This window comes from Diaphorina citri, unplaced genomic scaffold (assembly GCF_000475195.1).
Source record: "Diaphorina citri unplaced genomic scaffold, Diaci psyllid genome assembly version 1.1 scaffold14, whole genome shotgun sequence".
Classification (NCBI taxonomy): Eukaryota; Metazoa; Arthropoda; class Insecta; order Hemiptera; family Psyllidae; genus Diaphorina; species Diaphorina citri.
This window is the reverse complement of record NW_007377453.1, coordinates 428,198-450,054: the sequence shown is the minus strand read 5'-3', so window position 1 is coordinate 450,054 and position 21,857 is coordinate 428,198. Positions and strand designations below refer to the sequence as shown.

Here is a 21,857-nt window from a genome sequence, read left to right as displayed (position 1 = left end):
TAAATTAACATCGAAAAAAGTTAACGATGAGAACCACGCAAGAAAATCAATAACTTTATGTGATACTGATAGCTATGCATGTGTGATGGGTATGGATATGGACAGTATGGTACCTATCTCAACATTACACTACATTGCAATTTGCAACATTATTTATTTGGTGTTATAAAAGTCAACGTCGTGTTTACCTATTAGATGCAATATGGAATTTTGGACCCTCTATCACACCTATGAGTGAAACGAAATCTAATTATTGTCCCTTTTCTAGGTGCGGCAAACAGTACGAGTAGTGTTGAGTGGGTAAAAGAGGATTGTAGAGGATGCCAAGACCCACCCCGAGCAGTAGTACCATTTGGTTTTGTTCATGGATCCTAATAAAAATAAATAAAGGTGCCCCTATTTTCAAAATTATAAAGACTGTTGGAAAACAACTGTACCAAACAAGGTACAGTTGTCTGAGAGGGGTTAATGTACTCGACAGATTTCCCAACACCTCGAGTTGTCATGGCAACCGGAAATTGTTTACTTATTTGTTCGAAGAATTTCTGATTTCTGTCATTAGGGGAAAACGTATTTCGTGCAGTTTCTTCAAAGCAGTTTTACGCTCAAATTGGATTAGCCTTCTGAATATGTATTCCGCTTCAATCTGGACGGACAAACATGACGAGAGAATCAAAGCAGAGGCCCGACTCTATGACAGAATACATGCTAAGGAGATTGACCTTAACCCCAGGTAAGGAGAAATACCAACCTAGGATGTGCTTTTATGTTCTACACAGGAACGAAGGGTGCACTTTTGTAGCTTGGTAAAATTGGTTCACGTTGATAAAGTTCTTTCTCCCTTCTCACCCTTTCCATAATTGCCCTCAAGAGGCTAGTAAAATCCTCGCATACCCACCGACAGAATACATGCTAAGGAGATTGACCTTAACCCCAGGTAAGGAGAAATACCAACCTAGGATGTGCTTTTATGTTCTACACAGGAACAAAGGGTGCACTTTTGTAGCTTGGTAAAATTGGTTCACGTTGATAAAGTTCTTTCTCCCTTCTCACCCTTTTCATAATTTCCCTCAAGAGGCTAGTAAAATCCTCGCATATCCACCAAGCCCCTCACAACCGTATTTATTGAACTTTTGAAATGTTCATAGGTAATCGAATCCGAGCTCTGCTAGTTCATTTTTAAAAATTCAGCACTTCTGTAATTATGCTAGGCCAAAGTTCAAATGTTAAAGTTACACATCCACTATTCTTTCAGGATGACCAAGGCTTCTCTAAGGAAGATATGCAAGGATAACAAACTGTATCTGACTCCTTCACTCAACGATGTCCTCTACCTTCACTTCAAAGGTTTGTAGAGCTAGGTATAATAGATACCTTGGGGCTGGGGAATATCTAATTGAGTCCAATTTCAGAGCAAATATCTCTCTAATTAAAGCATTATTTTCTTACTTGCTTAGGGAGGAAACTAAAATAAAGAGATTTTTTCCTTGTATGGGCTAGATTTTTAAAAATATGAGCTCTTTTACCACTCTTCAATTAGGATTTTGCCAACCTAATACATGGCTTTCTAAAGATTATTCCTTGATTCCGATTTAGGGATCCCCCAGGTTGAAACCAGATTGGTTCCCGGAACTGCTTTCGTATAGAGAGGTTTAAAGTCAAAAATTAAGCCCTTTTTAACCTTTTGCCTCCAGGTTACACAGTTATTGAGAATCTAGAGGAGTACACCGGACTCAAATGTTTGTGGCTGGAGAACAATGGTATCAGCAAAATTGAAAACCTGGACGCTCAGACCGAAATGAGAAGTATCTACATGCACCACAATTTGGTGAAGGTGATGGAGAATTTGAGCCACATGCAATTGCTGGACACGATCAATTTGAGCCACAACTTTATCGAGAAGATTGAAAACCTCAGTACGTAGCCACCAGATATTATTTCAGGAGAGCAGGAGACATGCTACACTGATGTAACCCGACAAAGGAAAGACAGTAAAAAAAGATTTCCCTAGGAAGTCTTGGCTGATTTAATTTTTTACTATAAATTAAATACCTACATAATATTACAATGCCTTTCATATTACGGATTCTTGTCATATTTGTAACATTTGCAGGTTGTTTACCTGTATTGAGAACGCTACACCTGAGTCACAACAGGCTGAAAACCATAGAAGACATTGAACATCTGAAAGATTGCCCTCTGCTGAGTATTGTGGATGTCTCTCACAATCAAATTGAAGATGAAGAAGTCATTGAAGTAAGACCCAAAAAAATTTAGCTCAACACTCTCTAAAATTCTAAATATTGGATAACTATATCAAATCTATCATTAAATCTAATCCATCCATTTGTGCATTCAATTGTTTGCCGTATTGCATACACGGATTTAATACCACGGCTGCCATAAAAAATATCACATCAAGAATAGCTTCCAGCCACAAGTGTGCTTGTAGCTATATTTTACACATGTTTGATGGGTATTTAATTATAATACTTACATAATTAGGCATTTCATGAAATGGATAGGTACAAAAATTCTGAATAAGATCATGAATTGGTTCATTTTTATTTCCAGGTATTCGGCGCCATGCCAGAGCTACGAGTTCTGACGCTATCTCATAATCCATGTGTGGGGAAAATCAAAAACTATCGGAGAATGTTCATCAACTTGTGTGTAAGTAGAAGTAAAAAAATTATTAGCCCCTTCTACTAACAAGTACCTTTAGTAACCTTTGTGTAAGAAGTAAGACCCAAATGAAGTGAAGTTTTCAACTAGCAATAATCGCACCTCGGATAAACCTCATTGGTTACGATATTGCCGCTGCGCAAAATACTCGTAGACCAAAAAAACAAATATGGGGATATTATATTAACCCTCCATTGCGAATCCCCCCTAAAAGCCTTGATTCACCTTCCAATACAAAGCACCTTGCTAGAGTGCTCAATCAATAATTTCCTATACCTACATACTCGTATGCATACCTAGTAAGATGAGTTTCCAACATTATAAATAATCTTGTAATTACTGTTTCCAGGTAAACTTGCGTCATTTAGATGACTATCCGGTGTTTGACAAGGACCGAAAGTGTGCGGAAGCTTGGTAAGGGATTTAGACAATATTCTTCAAGAAAGGGTTGAAGTAAGACTAGAAAATCATTAGATACATCTGTAGAAACAAAAGAGATGACAAGATGTAAAATCTCGGTCTTGAAGCTAAAACTAGATTTAGAACAAAATGGGAGGGTGGAATCTCATTTCGTAAATACAGGTAACTACATAATTTTTTCAACAATTTTCTGTCTACCCTTTCGCAGGTTTGTTGGTGGAACAGAAGCCGAAAAGGAAACAAGAGAAAGGTTGAACAAAGCCGAACAAGACAAAATCCGTGAGAGTGTCAATGGTAAGAACTATAAAGAAACTTGGAATTTCAAGAACAATGTAGGTACATTGTCTTGAGAAAGAACCACAATATGCCTAGGTGGTAAAAGTTGGTTTAGAATGAAACATCTAACATGCAAATGTTACAAACATGGACTGATGAACTTAAACCAGAGTTGTTCATGGAACAGACCACAGGACTTTGGATAGAGCTCTCCAAAAGGCGTATCTGTAACATCTTCTTTAGTATGTTTTTGTAAACTTTACTTTGTTTGGTTATTTTGATATAAATATCTACCTTTAAAATAACTACTGATATACTGATATCTTTTCAGCCATATTGAACCTGAGAAGAACTCGATACAGAGCTGAAGAGGAAAACGAGCGAAATCTGGAGCGAGAACAAAGGAGAGCAGCAGGTTTATATGAGAGCTTTGACTCTGACAGAAGTAGTTCGGTAAGTCGATCATTATTCACTCTACCTAAATCCTTGTTATCAGGTGGTAGTTCTAGTTGATTTTGCTTCGAAATAACATGACTATAAGTACCACCCCATTGCATTTTGAAATTTCTAACATCATTATTAGAAGTCATGAATTGAAAATTTAATGCATTCGATATTCAATACAGTTCTGGTTTTCAATTTCTATTCCAGGTTTCATCAAACCCATCTGCACCCGAGGGAAGGCAAGAAGAAGTTGAAGCAGTGGAATATGATAATGATACGACTACTACAGATGAAGATGACTCCGAGATTGAAGAAAAAAGTGACAGAGAATCTGATGCCAATACAAAAGAGATGGATATAAATGAGTTGGAAAATTGGAAATCTGATGAAAATACCGAGGTTTCAGAAGATGCAGCTGTTTGTTGCCCTGAAATAATTTTGGATGCACGGATTGAAACTAGAATTTCAGGTGTAATGCCTGACTTAATAAAATCAGAAGATTTCGAGGAAAATGAACCACAAAAGCAAGATGCCGAAGAATACAATAATGGGACTGAATCAAATAATGGAAAAGAATTAGAAAAGCCAACTTGTCCCCAAGAACTGAAAGCAGGAAATGATAATGACACAAACAGTAAATGTGGGTCGCCCGTAAATGTCAGGAATTCAACATTCCACGACATAAATTTGAACGATTCAAATGGCAATTGCGAAGTTTTACAACAAGAAGATGAAAAAGTACAAATCTGCAACAATCAAAATACTGACTTGGATATTGAAGCTATTGCTAAATCACTGGAGAAAAATAATAGAGAGACACCGGAAGTTATAGAAAAAGTGGAAACCTTTGCCACATCTGAGCTAAATATATCTTCACATTTCATTGAAGACCTTGATGAAGTAACTACGCAGAATGAGATGATCAGTAATGAGCTTTTAGATGGAGATGACGAATTAGAAAAGAAATGGGCATTGCTGGATGATGAAATAAGCGGGGAGAACATTTTAAATATTTGTCAAGGGGAATCTCAAGAAATGAATAAAGAGATTAATCAAAAGCATCAAATGAATCTACATGGAAAATATGCTCCATTTAACATTCCAAAAATATTAATTGAAGAAATAACCGACAACAAATCATCGGTTCCACAAGTCAAACAATTCACAAATGAAAAATTATTTCACGATGATAATGAAAATCTACTTCGTGTTTTCTCGATTACAGACTGTATCAAACTAAACAGCTTGAGTACATTTACCCAAGAAGATAAAAATGGAAAGAAGTCCGATGATCCATTAGCAGAAGGTGCAAATGTGCAAGAAGAAATTGTTACCAAAGTGGACAATGAACTTAATTTGAGTCAAATCGTAGAGCATGATCCAGCTGTAAAGATTGGAAACTTACCAAGCGACGATCCTGTGGAGGAAAATTTTAGCAAAACGGAATTTCTTGGAACTTTAAGTTTAATGAAAATTCAAGGAACCAATTTCGAGGATAGTTTGCTTAGTAATGAAAACAAGGTTGGAGAAATTCTGCATTCGAATTCTGTTATTGAGAGAGATGTTAGGAAACTAAAAGAGTTTTTATTGACCTCTGAATCTGACAGTGAAGATTTACTATCGCTAAGAAACAAACGAAAGGAAAACAAATTTGTCGAAAAAAATGTGGCAGAACTTAAAAAAGATATTAAAGAAATGGAGGAATCTATAATGCAAGAAAAAATTAATTTTGATCTAAACATAAAGGAGATCAAAGATACTCTACAACGGAAATTGAGTGACACAACAGTAGACAAGAATATAAAAAATGTACACTTTTTGCAAAGCAAAGAGATTGACATAGCTCTAAATGAACTTTCAACAGACAGGCCAACAAAATCATACTTATCTGAAGGATATGATAAACTTATAAAAGCGCACACTGAAATTGAAGATACTGACGACTGCATTTCAATAATAAAAAACATTGAAGACGATAATGTCAAAATGGAAGATCAAAAACTCCACGAAGGCAACAAAGAAAAAACAAAAGAAGAAGATGAAAAAGTATCCTTGACCACGTCATTGGAACTGCAAATGGCAGATGGTGATGAAAATTGAACTGTTCCTTGTTGTTTTCATGTTTTCTGAGAGTTTTTTTTTAAAATTTCAAAGTTTATGACTTTTTTATAAAGCTCTAACAGCTGTAAAAGATAGACATGATTGAAAGATGAATATTGACATTTTCAATTTTTTATAAAATTGTTTCTCTATTTCGATAAAATATAAATTATGAAAATTGCACAAATATTTGGTTGTACTTCGTGTACCTCCCTTAGTTAATTATGTAGATAATTAATAATTGTATAAATAAATAATACTATACCTACTTTTATTTTACAAAACTTATGTACAAATACTACCTGTATAATATTTTCTATTTTCTAAACATGGATTTAATAAAATGAAAATTGAATCTCTATTGATAATATTTTCCTACTTAAAGAGATAAATGGTATCCCTTGGGATTAACTTTGTTTCGATTATTTTATCTCATCAAAAATCATATTACAGAATTTCAGTCTCTGAATTTAGCCTTAATAAAGTATGGTATTGGAACCAAATATAGGACACAATTGATCACCATCAGGGTGAAAGCAAAAGATAGCGTGATGGTCATGTTGAAATTAGAGTCCAGAACATCCGACAGACTAAAATCTCCGGTCTCGTGACCATATCTTTCCGACAGGAATGAGGCACCGTCAGTATATCTACACCCAAATGGATGAGGAATGGTACAGTTGCTGTATTTGTCACTGTACATGTTACGCAGTCTGCCATCTGACTAAAATCTCCGGTCTCGTGACCATATCTTTCCGACAGGAATGAGGCACCGTCAGTATATCTACACCCAAATGGATGAGGAATGGTGCAGTTGCTGTACTTGTCACTGTACATGTTACGCAGTCTGCCATCAGATAATGAAAATCTACTTCGTGTTTTCTCGATTACAGACTGTATCAAACTAAACAGCTTGAGTACATTTACCCAAGAAGATAAAAATGAAAAGAAGTCCGATGATCCATTAGCAGAAGGTGCAAATGTGCAAGAAGAAATTATTACCAAAGTGGACAATGAACTTAATTTGAGTCAAATTGTAGAGCATGATCCAGCTGTAAAGATTGGAAACTTACCAAGCGACGATCCTGTGGAGGAAAATTTTAACAAAACGGAATTTCTTGGAACTTTAAGTTTAATGAAAATTCAAGGAACCAATTTCCAGGATAGTTTACTTAGTAATGAAAAAACTAAAATCTCCGGTCTCGTGACCATATCTTTCCGACAGGAATGAGGCACCGTCAGTATATCTACACCCAAATGGATGAGGAATGGTGCAGTTGCTGTACTTGTCACTGTACATGTTACGCAGTCTGCCATCACCAAACATTTGACGACTTAGAAAAGCACCAACATATCTGGCTTGAGTTCCGTAGCTCATGTAAACAAGCCACTCTGCCATACTCCGGAATGATCTGCAAACAAAAGGTAGGTATACTTAAGGGACAGACCCAAACAGGATGACCATGAATTGGCTCTATCCCATGCTCTCCAAAAGACTCAGAGGATATAATTTACTATGTATTTTTTCAGTCAATTTATGCTACGAATTTTCATAACAAAAACAAAATAAAATGGTTTTAGGTAGGTAAACACAAGAACTATTAGGTATTAATTTATTTTCTATCTTCGCGACAATATTTACCTCAAATATCCGGATCCCAGGACGAGGAATATGATATTGATATACGAGCTGACAACGGCCGCTGTGAATCCACTTTCCACAACAAGAAGCAAGGCAACACTTAGATATTCGGCGAACAGAAAGCATGACCATAGCATCAAACTAAACTGGAACAGGTCTGTGCTAGTTGATAATCCAGTAGCCCTGAAAGTTTCAAAAATATGTAATAGGATTAAAATAAATAGGTATAATGGAATCCTGAATAGCAATACACCATTGGACCGCAAGCGTCCGTCGGTCATCTACCTAAACTACAAGACATTTGTCAAACAATTAACTTAAGTAGATATTCCGTGAATTGGAAACGTATGATGGCAAAAATCTTACTGAAATATGATCCAAGACGCTGCACCAACAGAAAGTATGGAAAACGGTAAGGAGAAAAAGATGTACGTCAAAATGAATAAGGGGCCGCTGTAAAGTCCTTCCTGGGCCTCTTGATAATAGCGGGTTCTATGTACAGGAACTGTAAACAGAATGGTCAATGGAGATTGATCTTAGAGAATTGTAATATATGTAATACGTCATTTAAAGGCAACGATTTCAAAATTATTATTGGTAAAGTTATGGTCTATGACTTATGCCAGTACAGTGTTTATCGTGTGTTCCTCACTATATGTACACACTATATTTCTTTATCAGACAGGATTTTGTTGATGTTAGATGTTACTTACACGTAAAGGCAGCAATAAAAGTCGATATGAAGTAGGATCCAGATATACTGCTGAAGATGAGGCCATTGCGTGACATGAACGACCATTGATAGTCCTGAAAATGGATACAGGTATTCAAATGAGCGCTCATTTAGTATCAAATACGTCATCACTTTTCTTATGGGTTATATTGAGCAACTTTTAAGCTATGAAAGTTCAAAGCTGATTAGCCCTGAAAGTGGGTTGAGCGAATGTGGGAACAGGAAACAGGGGACACAAATGAATGGATGTGGGAGAGCAAAGGTATCTGATGATTAGTGTGTCACACAATTACCACAATAAATAAATTGGTACTTGGTATCTAATCTATCTATGTATTTAATATTGAAATTGACTGACCTGCACATTGAAGTAGAACGTGTAGAGAATAGCAAAATAAAACGGCATGAGTAGAAGACGGACACATAACTGACTGAAGTTGAACGAAGATGCCAACATGCGTCTGAAAATGAGAATGAATTAGGAAGGTGTAACCAAAATGTAGTTTTTCACAAATAAAGAAGACTATCTTGAAAAATAAAGAAGAAAGTACATTTTTGAGTAATTCTAATAAATAAATAATAAATTCTTATACATATATAAATAAATTTTGATTAATTCTAATAATAAAAAAAACACACACACTGCTTACCTATAAAGAGCAAAGAACACTTGGAAACCTCCTGGCTTACTGAAATTGACCAAAGGCATCTTATGTGATGTCAACGACGGGATTGTGCTATTTCCATGGTCCATAATAACACTACTGGCACATTTCCGGTATGGAGCGCCCTCTATTTTGAATTTCTCAACGAGAGCAACAATTTGGTTGTTGGATTCTATGAATCGCTCTCTGGATCTTCTGTCGACTGTTGATAAACACACTGAAATGGAATTTGAATCACAAATTTTAATCCCCCTCTTGTGCATAAGAAAGTCTGTGGTAGAAAATCTTGTCCGTCAAGTTATTCAAAACTTTCTAATCTAATTAAGGAGGCAGAAAAAATAATACTTACAATAATACATGAGCGGATTTTCCAGCTCAGGACAAGGAAATCCGATGGATCTGAAATACTCGAGCATAAGCCTCGTGGGTCCAGCGTAAATCAAATCTCCCAGACACAAGTAAGCCGTCCTGTCCAGGAACGGCAAAACATCAGAGCGTGGTTTTTCCATGGTGAGGAGAACGGCTCGACTTTTCCGCTTGGCATAGCTACTCAGCATGGAGACGATGAGGTACGTTGAGAGAGGATCCAAGTTTACTGTGGGCTCATCAAGTAGAAGCAGAACTGAGAACGAACAGAAGAAATTCAGCATCGGTGAAAAAATAAGGACAATTTACCGAAGCCATGCAGTACAGTTTTAAGATGAAGTTGTTCAAATCAAATTTCCTAGGAAAACTGCACGAGAATACGTGTAAGTATTGGGCGAAAGACGAAGATTTTTTTTTAACATATATTATAGTTAAAGCGCCTAACCGCAAATAATGAAGAAGATCCTTGACAACCATTGAAGCAACAAATGAAAAATGTAGGTAGGTACAACTAATAATCTTCCTAGGGATAGTTTACTCACCTGGATCTTTAACAAGTTGAGTTCCAATAACGACTCGCCTATGTTCACTTGGAGTGAGTTCAGAAATGTTTCTTCTGGCTACATTGCTCAGAGCAAGATCAGCCAACACCTGACGAATCCTGGCATTCCGAACGTATCTGGAAACCTGCAAAGAAGGAGAGTTTTGATGTCAGTGACACAAGTCAGACTGATGAATATGGTGAATATTCTTTTACACATTCCCACTGAAGATCAAAACAGAATACCAGGTAAATAACTTTATCTCTTTCAGCTAGGATGAGACCGAGAAGTCTTTTTATCTCTGCCGTTTCTTCAAGGAACAAAAGTAACTTTAAATGTACCCTTCGTAATTCGGTTTCATAATACGTGTGATGATTCATTATAATAACACTGACCTGTGGACCAATCGAAAGGTGAGCGGCATAGTACAGTGTTTGCTCCACGGTTAGAGATGGGATGAGGTCCGTTCTATGATTGACATAACCACACGTTGTCTGGAACAGTTGAGGAGACATGGGCGTTCCATCCAGAATGATTTCTCCTCGCGTTGTTCCACTACTTCTTCTGGAGATGACCTCTAGGAGCGCTCGCTTTCCACTTCCCTTGGATCCTAGAACGGCCAACACTTCCCCGGGGCGAACTTCGAGGGAGATGTCCTTTAAGATCAGAGCTGTCTGGATGTTGCCAAACACTCTCTGGAAACATGATCCCGTCTCTACCTGGAATTGAGAAACAAAAAAATTGGTCAAGGAGAGGCTACCAATTTAACTTGTACGAGCATACACCTAGAGCTATCATAAATAACATTGATAATGACAAAAAATGATAGACCATCAGGTAACCGACAACAGGTCATCATACCACTTAAGTCCATCTTATTTTCAAGTATTTTCTACAAATTGAAGTGTTCCTTTAATAATGCATCAAACTCTACACCGAGCAATATTTGCATACATCAGCATACTACCTGATAGTTACATTGTTAGTTGGTACTTGCTACAGAAGTCATCTCAGCATGATTCCGTTCGGACCAAATATAGTCTTCAGAATGTCCATCGTGCTTTTCTTTTTCCCATGAACATTGCTATTTCTTTTTCTATTGCTTTAGGTGATCTACTTTTATGAACAATACATTCCATAACACTGGCAAAACCAGAGCCGGATGCTGAAGATCTATTTTTAGATAGTACTCTTCCTCGCCAGTTATAGTTATCTCAACCATCTCGACAATTTCGACATCAACTGTTTGTAATCCAAGTGGTCATTTCAACGAAGATTTTAAGAACTTCTCTGTAGTTTGTGATGTCATCAGTCGGTTGATAATAGCATCGAAATTGGTCTTCTAGGTCGCGATTCTAACTATAGGTCCTTAATATGCTTCTAATATGATTCTCGACATATAATTCAAAGTCCAGATGACAGTTTGAGTATTTTCTTAGAATCCAATGCAAAACAATATTAACGTGATCAAGGAATTTTAGAATTTTCAAGCTCAATTTCGCCTTACATTTATTGTAACAAGGAGTTAAGAAAGATCATCTATCGAACCATAGGACCCACAACACACCCAAAGTTCTCCCACAGGTCCGACTCTGATAACAATAGCACAATGATCAATTCCATCTACAACAATGTTATTTGTGAAGAATATGATGGTGGTGATGATTTGATGATAGATAGCAAATAGCAGAAAAGAAAATAGCAATACAATAACCATACTCTTACATACATACAATCAACATATAGGTTGTTGAGTCAGTTTTGTTCATTCAACCAATCAAAAATGCGAGTCTTGAAATAAATAAGTTTAAAAAATAAATTGTACTTTAAAATTGTTTTTCAACAATTGCTCAATTCAGTATAATAATTAATTAATTTCCTAACTAAATATTTTAATTTCAATCATCCCTTTTCGTTATTGTTTTATTTATTTTATCAAACAAATCATTACTAACTAATACTTTTGCTCATTTTGAGAAGCAATAAAGTTCCTCTATTTTAACATCGCCTCGTTAGCGGGTAGATACCCCATTAAAAATAAACAATGAATTTAATAAATAACACGAAACAGATATATCTCAGCAATATAGTTACATCATAATATTATCCCACTAAAGTTACCCAAGTACCTACAATGAGATTATTTTCATAATTTTATTATCCTAAAACTCAAACTCAACAATAGCAAAGTAAACAAAGAATCGCACAACAAGTTAATAGGTGTATAATAATATAGCAGCCATAAAGCATAATAATAAAATTATAGACATCAAATTCTAATTATTATAATATTAGAGTTATCATTGAAGGTCTACAACATGCTGTCTGATTTTCATGGTTGGAAAGACAATGTCAATTTGATTGATAGGAGGGAGGCGGTCAGTTTGAATTTTCAACAGCAGTTCCATGTGAGTATTAACTTCATTTTTATTTCCTTTATTTATCCATTTACTTCAAAGAATGGTTCATCTTATTTGATTTAAGACCTTTATTTTATCCAATTTTATTACGAGGATCCATGATGGTTGTAGAGAGGTGCCTACTGATAAGCAATACGAAATAAATCTGTTATTCAGTAGAATTGGCACAACTTCGATCTTGCTTATAAGTACTGGTTGGTCACTGATTAAATTAATAGGTAAAATCATAAGGGAATTTTTTAATAATACGTAAGAGGAAAAAAATCATCTATGTAATTCTAATCAGACAACATATTTATTTTAGAGCAACTAAAAAAATTAAACATATTCAATCAATATATTTGAGAATTCATTAATAATATTCACACATGGCCCTGTCGCTTAGAGTGTAAATAAATTAATTACTTAATAATATAAAAATTTAAAATAATAAAAAATAAGTGAAATTAAAAAAATAATAATAATAAACATTTCAAGTAATTTTAAATCTAACCTGTCCGGTGTGGAAAATATTGGCGAGTTCCATGGTTGAGACTCTTGACAGTCGCGGCCTCTGACACAAATTTCAAGTTCACAACTAAAACGGATCCGGAGTCAAGAGTCAAGATTTCAAGATCTCATGAAAAATCAACAATGTCACATGACTCTCTAACAAGAACCGAGATCTCTGCGTCCTGAGAGCGCAGATTCCACTGTAATTGCTTCGCTTCAGAACTCGGAGAGTGAATACTGAACGGTCTCAACACAATGGTAGCACCGTGGGGGCTCGATACAGGTGATTGTACTCAGGAAGTAGGACTAGAGAGAGGGGTCAAACGTGTTTGTACGCTCGTATCTTCGCGTTCAGAATGCTCTGTACCAGAAAGTTAAAGATGTTTTCTACTGTTCTTCCCGTGGTGCAGTTGCCATCTCCACTAATTTTAACTCTTTCCATGCTCTGTACCAGAAAGTTAAAGATGTTTTCTACTGTTCTTCCCGTGGTGCAGTTGCCATCTCCACTAATTTTAACTCTTTCCCCCCACCTGTTTGATCCCAATAGGGATCTTTTGTGACCTATTAAAGATAAGAACCATCAAAAAAGAATCCGCAATCTCTTCGATAGTTCTTTTGATTGTGTTGACCTATACTAAAAGCGATCCATATCCAAAAGTTATGTTTTGTACACAGGTTGTTTACGTGGTGCATTTGGCATCTCCACTGATTTTGCTTCATTTTTTAAGAGTTTCATGCAGTTGCTGAGGTATTGCTTGGTATTTCAAACTTTTTCAATTACCTAGGTAGTTTTAGGACAAAATTGTTTCATAAGAAGAATTTTGCATTTCTTATATGGGGAAGGTCTCTTGATCAACATAATTATAGTAGGAACTGACCATGGTTGTACTGTTTTCGTCACTCAGGAAATAAATTTTGTCTGCTCATCGTTCTTTTTCGTTCCTCAATCAATAAATTAATAAAGGAAGTTTTAATCTTCCTACCCTTCGATTTCACCTTATCAAATGACCACAAAGAAGGATGTTCCTATGAAAGTATCTTCTGCCTTTACTCTTCTTACAGCAGGAATGTCATAACTTCTCATTTCCGTAATAATCTCTCCAGATGACACTACTTAGTGGGTGCACCCATACTTATCCCGCGGTTCACCACTAGATTTTTACGACTTTCCGAGTCAATGAAATTTCTCCTACCTGAAGCACTACCTCCCCTACCTCCTAGCTTCTAGCACACCTGTATGTTGCGCGAGCCTCATCTACTGCTAGCTGCTATAGTCCTCAGCATTATCTCTGAGTTCACCTCTTCCTTCACGGCTGAGTTCAGTTGTGTGCGCGGTCATGTCACTGAGATCCGTGATGAGGTTTTATTTATTTGTTTAACTAATTTTATTTTATTTTTAAACAATTGTTTACATTTCTTTGTACTATTTTTCACCAATTTTTGTGTGTAATTTTTTAGTGTAAAATCAAAATGATCATAGGTAAATGTCAATTTTCGAACTGCTATTTTCTTTGACTTCGTTAACATTTTCCTACTAATCCGTGCACGTTCGTTTTGTAATCATTTATCATTTTGGTTTGGGTTGTTTGGTTGCCAATGCTGCAGCCGAAGATCTTGGTTGGTCATTCACCTCGCTTGAAGGGAATTGCTGGAGTAATTGTTCTTTTCAATACACTTTTAAAGAGTTCTTTCTTTAGACTTTAGATCTTTAGAATTTTTATATCTGTTTTAAAGATACATGTAATTGTTTTCTTGGATGGAATGCTGACTCCTAGTCGTCTTTTTTCTTATAGAGATGTTGATAGGAATGTTGACTTCTATGATGATGTTATAGTCATCTGGCATTGTGTCAATATGAGATCACCGTCAGTGTTATATGTTTCTTTGAGTAGTGTTTTCGTAATATTTTTGCCTGTTAACATTTTATTTTTATCTTTTAAGTTATGCACAACACCCATGATGACAAAGTCAGGGTAGGTAACTGTTTCACGGTTTCATTATATTGATGAAAACTAGAACAGAAGCATCTGAGCTAGGTGGTATTTCCCTATATTGGTCTTTGGTATTTATGTATTTACAAATAATTATGGCAACGATTCATAAATTTTAAAACTCGTTGTCCCACTTCGTTGCTAATATGCTAATGCTAATACCTACTATATTAATCCACTTCCATTTCCCTCCGTAATCGACATCAATATGTAGAAAGAAGGGAAGATACATCTAGAATCTAGAATACAGGAAGATCGCGCTTACTTGGAGGAAAGGTCCCATGTTCGATCCCTGAGAAACGGAAGTTTTTTCCTTGATTACGGCCATAGCAATTGTTTTTTTTTTCCCCCAATATGTGAAGTGCAGGACGATACTCGTATATGCAAAAAGTTACCTTAGTTTCCGATTTCTATATGATTATTGCAAATCAGGAGCACCTAGTACAACACTTTAGAGTTCATACAATAAGTAAGTCGGATTAACATTAGTCATGGGAGCCAATACCGATCAGTTGGTGTAAATAATATCCTATTTTATACTATTTTCATATGTACTGTTTCCATTACTGTATCGAACTGTTAGCACAAGTAGACCTTACCTACTTGTGGAAGTATTTTGTTCTCACAGATTTCATTCATGAATATGTAAACTATAGTTGTGGAATGTTAATGTTACAGTTGTTATTTGTTATGAGAATAAGTAGGAACTCACCGACACTGGGATTCAATGAACAGATTTGAAGGTAAATGATTAACACTGAAAATGAAAATAAGTTGAACACCTTACAGCTTAAAATACTTACCAGGTAGATTTATCCAGCTAATTCTAGCGTGTCGTACCTGTCTCACTTACCACGTCATATGAGGATAAGAACTTACCACATTTTTTAAACAGGTATACTTGTTGGTAATTATGTGGTCTGACCAAGTACTTGAACATACGTATTATCAAACTCTGCAAATTAAACTATCTATTAGAAATTATTAGGTACTCTAGGGGCTACAGTCTAGTCACCTTGGAATTTGTCAACAAAATTGAAAGTTTTAATGATCGTACCTACATTTTGCATTATACAGTCGTATTTACATGAGACGCTATTTTCTCCAATTAACTTTGAAGTTTGAAGTGGATATTGGATAATGCTTAGATAAGTACCGCTTTTGAATATGTAGCTAGCTAATAATTAATCATATTTGAATTTGAATTATTTCCAATTTTCTTTGTAATTGTTTCCAATTCCAACGTCTTATCTAATATATAAAAACAATGATAGGTATAGTGAACAAGCCGCAAATTTTAATACGTCCTAATGTAAGAAAATTTGACAAATCTATGCAAGGGCATGAATTAGCTAATGAAAATCTTATAGATAAGTAATAATAGTTAAGTACATTGGTACTTACTCGTATTATTAACCCATATGAAGAGGAATCACTAAATAAACAATACATATTATGGAATACTTCTTTGATTTATTTTCCTTGAATTTCGTCACGAAAAATGGCCGAAAGATTCTTTTATTATTTAAACACCCACTTACCTACATCATTAGAAAAAGTTTTTCTTCACGCATAAAAATCGTGGTTCTTAAGTATCAAAATATCCCATTAGGTCTATGAAAAATTCAAATTCCCAACATTTTCAGTCGGAACAAGAAACTTGAGCGATCTGAAATCCAAATGATGAGAATCACGTGACCTTTCTATTGAAGCTCGTTGAGATTGCTGAATAATCTTGATTCTTGTCTAGATGACCAGACCATTTTGATACTATTATCTTGTGAAGTTGTAGTTCTGTATGGTTCTAGTAATCAACTCGTAAAGTACCCAGACTGCTATGGGAATAAAGTTCAATGCTAAAGCACTTCACATGTAAGATACCCAGAGATGATGCTCTGACACCGAGTATAACAACTGATGGTAAAACAGTTGTCCGAGTGTGTTTCACCACTCGGAAGATTTTCTAGTTTCAAAAGGCTGCTGGGAATGTTGGTATTTTGGAATCAAATTTCTTTACCTACTTTTAAAACAGGATTGGACTGGAGTTTGGTACATTTTACATACAAGAACTAGATTTTCAAGATTTATCTAAGATTTTCTAGTTTCAAAAGGCTGCTGGGAATGTTGGTATTTTGGAATCAAATTTCTTTACCTACTTTTAAAACAGGATTGGACTGGAATTTGGTACATTTTACATACAAGAACTAGATTTTCAAGATTTATCTGACTTGGATCTCAAATTTTGGGTAAAGAATTTGTCGCAAATCTCGAGATTAGCAATGAGTGCGCAAATCCGGTTTTGAGAGATACTTACCTCCTATCTGTTTATCTCATTAATGTATCTAGTGAAGACTCCATTTTACATACAAGAACTAGATTTTCAAGATTTATCTGACTTGGATCTCAAATTTTGGGTAAAGAATTTGTCGCAAATCTCGAGATTAGCAATGAGTGCGCAAATCCGGTTTTGAGAGATACTTACCTCCTTATCTGTTTATCTCATTAATGTATCTAGTGAAGACTCTAACTTTCAGCTGCGAGAGTCTACAGTCCAATCTATATTGAGCCATCCTCGATATGGCCCCAAGTAAGTATTTCATTTTATGTGCCCCTGAGACAACCTCTTCCCATTCTATGCCATGTAAAAATCAGTGGGAGTTCTGGCATCTCCACTAATTTTCAATATTTTCCCTATTCTCTCCAATCTATTTGCCTTCGTTCTTCTCTTTCACTTTCTTTTCTCTTATGTTTCTCTCCGTTATTCCATCAGTTCTTTTCCCTTGAAACAAATAATCTGAGTTTCATAGGAGTCTCTTAGTCGTTACCTTTACAAGCGAACGTAGTGCGTTGGTCTGGTGGAGTACTTCTTATTTATATCCTCTACTTACATGAGTTAAAATTTATTAATCTCAATGTGTGCATATGTATTAATTTCTTCAGTTAAAAAACACTACCCATCACATCGTAGGTCTCTTTCACCTATCTCTTTCTGTAGTCCCGTCTCTGACTAGATCTATTTGGATACATATGTAGCTACTCATCAATCTTTTATTTGGTTGATACTTTCAACTTTCTTCGCAAAGTATTAATTAAATTACAAACCTGGTGATGATTTCAATTTTTTGGTCGGAAAGAGAACGTCTTCCATTTTGATGAATGCAATTTGATTATCATTGGATTGTACCCATATCTAAAGACCTACGTAGACCTATTGGAAGTAAATCATAACAAGAACCAATCACTCTCACCTTTCTCTAGTTTCTAGATCTGTAGACTGCAACTCTGCTCTGAATTATTGTTATTCAGATCATTTAGTACAATTATCTACCATAAATCACATAAGATAAAAAGTAAATCAATTCAAGAACTTGAGCTTTGACTTGTGTATCATTTTTATAGTCCGCTCAAGAAATATTCCCGAATCTGGGCCCTATTCCTCCATGTTACTCTGGAATAGGATTCTTTCAATGCGGAAATTAGAATGAAGAATAGGACTCTGGAATTAACATATCTATAAATATTTGGATAACTCCTGCAGACCAGGTTGCAACATTCCTTGGCATGATGACAAACTGATATGAAGACAAAATTATGTGCTCGTAGAGCCAAACAAACAACAAGCCCATGGAAAACTTTTTCTGACATCATGTTTCAAAATATCACTTGGGCGATGATGTACACGGAAAAGATTGCGAAAAATTCGCTTGTCCAAAGCCAAGATGAGGAAATTGAAGAAGTTGTATTTCATAATGCCAGCAAAAGAGGAATTATACCCAAGTAGCTTAGTACCCGTCGTCGTAATAATATGTGGTGTACTCATAGAGGCTGATCGATAGTGGTGATGAGGATTTTTTCTATGCATAGTTTTAGTGGATGTGTCAAAAGCACCAACTTTCATAATACAGGAAAGAAGTTTTTCCGGAGATAGAGTGCAAGGAGAGGGAATTTGACCCCCATACGACAATTTTGTATTTCGATGTAATGATTTCAATCAAAAATGGCAACTGAGAACCTGGTTCATTCAAGAACCCATGTGTCATATGAGAACCTCAATCAATTGATATACTTGGTGTGATCTATCAAAGCCAGTTTTGAAACTGATGAGTTTCTATTCGACTTTCATTTAAGATCAAGTTCTGGACGTTCTGGTCATTGCACAGAGCTGGAGTCTGGACTTCTTTGACTTTTCTTCGAAATCTTTCCACTTCTGATGGAGGGAATTCTGTACTTTGACATTGAGACGCTTCGACATTGGTATAATTAAGCGGAGACTCTAGAGACGCTATGTATAAGTGGATACTCGAGGATTCCTAAAATTGCAATGGATATTGTTCATAATCCAAAACCCTCCTTTTTACCAGGGTTATTAAAAACCAAGTTCACAATGTTGAAAATGTTAGAGATGGTATTCACCTTGGTACCTATAAGAGAAGAAAACTTTGGAGTATAATAGGTTAGCGGGATTAAAAATAAATGGTAACATTTAATTTTCATTTGCTAATAATAATGTTCTAGAAAAGCATAAATTCCACAAGCAAAACTGCCTCAACACTGAAAACTATCTAAATTTGACATACAACTAGAACTAAAATTCTCGTACAAGCAATAATGACCATTCATGAGTTCAGTAACCGAAATACCGACTATATGGGAGTCTTTCCTTTCTACTCAAAATTCGTTCAATAAGTGTAAATTGATGAAAATTTATATTTTTGCAACAAACCTGTAACGTAACACTTTCTCAAAGATTTATGTCATATTAACTACAACAGGTTTGCTACCATTTAAACCTCTGAGGTTTCTACTATCAAATCCGTTGAAATCAATATTTTTTTATGGTCTAGTACAGCGGTTCAGAAACTTTGTTCCTTCGCCCCATGAGATCAAACTTCAAAGTTAGATGGGTACATTTCCAAGTCCTACCTTTGTAATCTTAAAAATAAAGTCTTTTCTTAGACTAAGTTGAAAAATAGAACCAAAACATGTAGGTATCTTGCACCATTTTCTCAAACACAGGTACTTATTGATCCACCCTCGTATGTGAGGTCCTCGTCACATCTGAAATGTGTTTTTATTACACTAAGACTCTGAACCAGTTTCTAGGATTAAATTTGTCAAGGCGGCAATGTTCATAGGATATCTGAGCCATATGATTTTTACTTCAACCTTGACCAAACTTTGAACCCTGTGGAAAACGAGGCAAGAGTTCTCACATCTCCACTAATTTTTAATTGCTTCCTATCTTATCCGTCTTCTCACCTAGGTTCTGCGTTCTTCTGTTACAAAATGACCCAAGTTCTTACAATTCTTACAAAAGCGTTATTTCCCAAGAAATTGTCACCGTCAGTGTTATATGTTTCTTTGAGTAGTGTTTTCGTAATATTTTTGCCTGTTAACATTTTATTTTTATCTTTTAAGTTATGCACCCATGATGACAAAGTCAGGGTAGGTAACTGTTTCACGGTTTCATTATATTGATGAACAGCCATTAATCAGTTAGTACCTTTGGTATGAGTACCTTCATTTGGACAGTCAACTTGTTAAGTCAGAAAAAGAAACGTGGACACTAGCGACTTTTCTCCAACCACAATAATATCCATCGTTTAACTTCGATGATCCTTTGCAAATCAATACAACAACAATATATTATTGATGAACAGCCATTAATCATTTAGTACCTTTGGTATGAGTACCTTCATTTGGACTGTCAACTTGTTAAGTCAGAAAAAGAAACGTGGACACTAGCGACTTTTCTCCAACCACAATAATATTCATCGTTTTACTTCAATGATCCTTTGCAAATCAATACAACAACAATATATAGTATTTCCCTCTATAAATGAATTTACCGTATATTTTCATCTCTAACTGTTATACTTAGTACAAACAACATAGACACGCAGCTGAGTCAAGCCATTTGTGGTTGACTCTAATTAGACCTCAAGTGTCCATCCTTACCATACTAGAGATTCAACTGACTTTATAACGGATCGCGAGAGAAGAATCAACAAGATTCGCGAGATCAAGTTCACATGAACCATTAGTAGACTGGATAGTAGATATAACCAAGAGACCTGATGTGACGAATGCCGCGGTCATTGGCAAACAATGATGATCATGATCACAATGATCTGACTAGAATCATTACCAACCGTGAAATCTCGGTTAATGCGGGTCAAGAGACGAGACTGGGATCCACACACCACACCCACCACACACATCCCACCACACACACACACCACACCCATCACACACATCCCACACACACACACACCCACCCACACACACACACACACACATCCATCACACACACACACCACCACACACCCACCCACCACACACACACACCCCCATCACACACACACACCCATCACACACTCCATCCTTACCATACTAGAGATTCAACTGACTTTATAACGGATCGCGAGAGAAGAATCAACAAGATTCGCGAGATCAAGTTCACATGAACCATTAGTAGACTGGATAGTAGATATAACCAAGAGACCTGATGTGACGAATGCCGCGGTCATTGGCAAACAATGATGATCATGATCACAATGATCTGACTAGAATCATTACCAACCGTGAAATCTCGGTTAATGCGGGTCAAGAGACGAGACTGGGATCGATTCCCAGAGTAGGCAAAAAAATTACACTCGCAATAAAATGAGAAACGTCTCCAAAGGCTCTGGTTGTTTGAATTGCAAATATTTCAAGACACCTACCTACTTGCTGGTACTCTTGTGTTGGCCCAGCAATTGATTTAGGAGTATTGTGTCTCTACTCGCCCATCTAAGAAAAGATATAGATCTAATAGATCCTCTATGTCTTTTATCTAGAAAGGCGTACCTGAAAAGGACAGAATAAATCACATAAGATAAAAAGTAAATCAATTCAAGAACTTGAGCTTTGACTTGTGTATCATTTTTATAGTCCGCTCAAGAAATATTCTCGAATCTGGGCCCTATTCCTTCATGTTACTCTGGAACAGGATTCTTTCAATGCGGAAATTAGAATGAAGAATAGGACTCTGGAATTAACAAATCTATAAATATTTGGATAACTCCTGCACACCAGGTTG

The 21,857-nt window shown here is 35.9% G+C and overlaps 2 protein-coding genes and 1 pseudogene across 3 annotated transcripts; 1 reads left to right on the top strand and 2 right to left on the bottom strand.

The window, feature by feature from the left end:
* The first annotated feature begins 551 nt into the window (after positions 1 to 551).
* LOC103507058 (dynein assembly factor 1, axonemal homolog) lies at positions 552 to 6,112 on the top strand. Of its 2 annotated transcripts, XM_008471509.3 has the most exons (10): positions 552 to 716; positions 921 to 937; positions 1,256 to 1,347; positions 1,695 to 1,916; positions 2,114 to 2,256; positions 2,575 to 2,673; positions 3,035 to 3,099; positions 3,314 to 3,399; positions 3,713 to 3,834; positions 4,033 to 6,112. In XM_008471509.3, the coding sequence occupies exons 1-10, from the start codon at positions 630 to 632 to the stop codon at positions 5,923 to 5,925; spliced, it is 2,826 nt and encodes a 941-aa protein (XP_008469731.1). In that variant the 5' UTR covers positions 552 to 629; the 3' UTR covers positions 5,926 to 6,112. The 2 variants fall into 2 exon arrangements, with proteins under 2 accessions (XP_008469731.1, XP_008469723.1); XM_008471501.3 differs by lacking the exon at positions 921 to 937 and having other exon boundaries at positions 552 to 733.
* LOC113466591 lies at positions 2,663 to 2,832 on the bottom strand (annotated as a pseudogene).
* LOC103507184 (ATP-binding cassette sub-family G member 5) lies at positions 6,081 to 13,042 on the bottom strand. Its single transcript, XM_008471638.3, has 12 exons — positions 12,787 to 13,042; positions 10,269 to 10,592; positions 9,874 to 10,018; positions 9,315 to 9,587; positions 8,951 to 9,182; positions 8,659 to 8,761; positions 8,281 to 8,374; positions 7,934 to 8,072; positions 7,568 to 7,750; positions 7,224 to 7,337; positions 6,655 to 6,760; positions 6,081 to 6,520 (listed from the first exon to the last, which is right to left on the bottom strand). The coding sequence occupies exons 1-12, from the start codon at positions 12,817 to 12,819 to the stop codon at positions 6,383 to 6,385; spliced, it is 1,884 nt and encodes a 627-aa protein (XP_008469860.2). The 5' UTR covers positions 12,820 to 13,042; the 3' UTR covers positions 6,081 to 6,382.
* Positions 13,043 to 21,857: the final 8,815 nt, after the last annotated feature.

Excerpts from the sequence above, each read along its gene's own strand:
- LOC103507184 (XM_008471638.3), bottom strand. The coding sequence starts at position 12,819 with ATGGAACTCGCCAATATTTTCCACACCGGACAG. Across the intron at positions 9,183-9,314 it reads AAATCCGCTCATGTATTATT|TGTGTTTATCAACAGTCGAC; the intron begins GTAAGTATTATT and ends ATTCCATTTCAG. Across the intron at positions 7,751-7,933 it reads GCGTCTTGGATCATATTTCA|GGCTACTGGATTATCAACTA; the intron begins GTAAGATTTTTG and ends TGAAACTTTCAG.
- LOC103507058 (XM_008471509.3), top strand. The coding sequence starts at position 630 with ATGTATTCCGCTTCAATCTGGACGGACAAACATGACGAGAGAATCAAA. Across the intron at positions 1,917-2,113 it reads CGAGAAGATTGAAAACCTCA|GTTGTTTACCTGTATTGAGA; the intron begins GTACGTAGCCAC and ends TAACATTTGCAG. Across the intron at positions 2,257-2,574 it reads AAGATGAAGAAGTCATTGAA|GTATTCGGCGCCATGCCAGA; the intron begins GTAAGACCCAAA and ends TTTTATTTCCAG.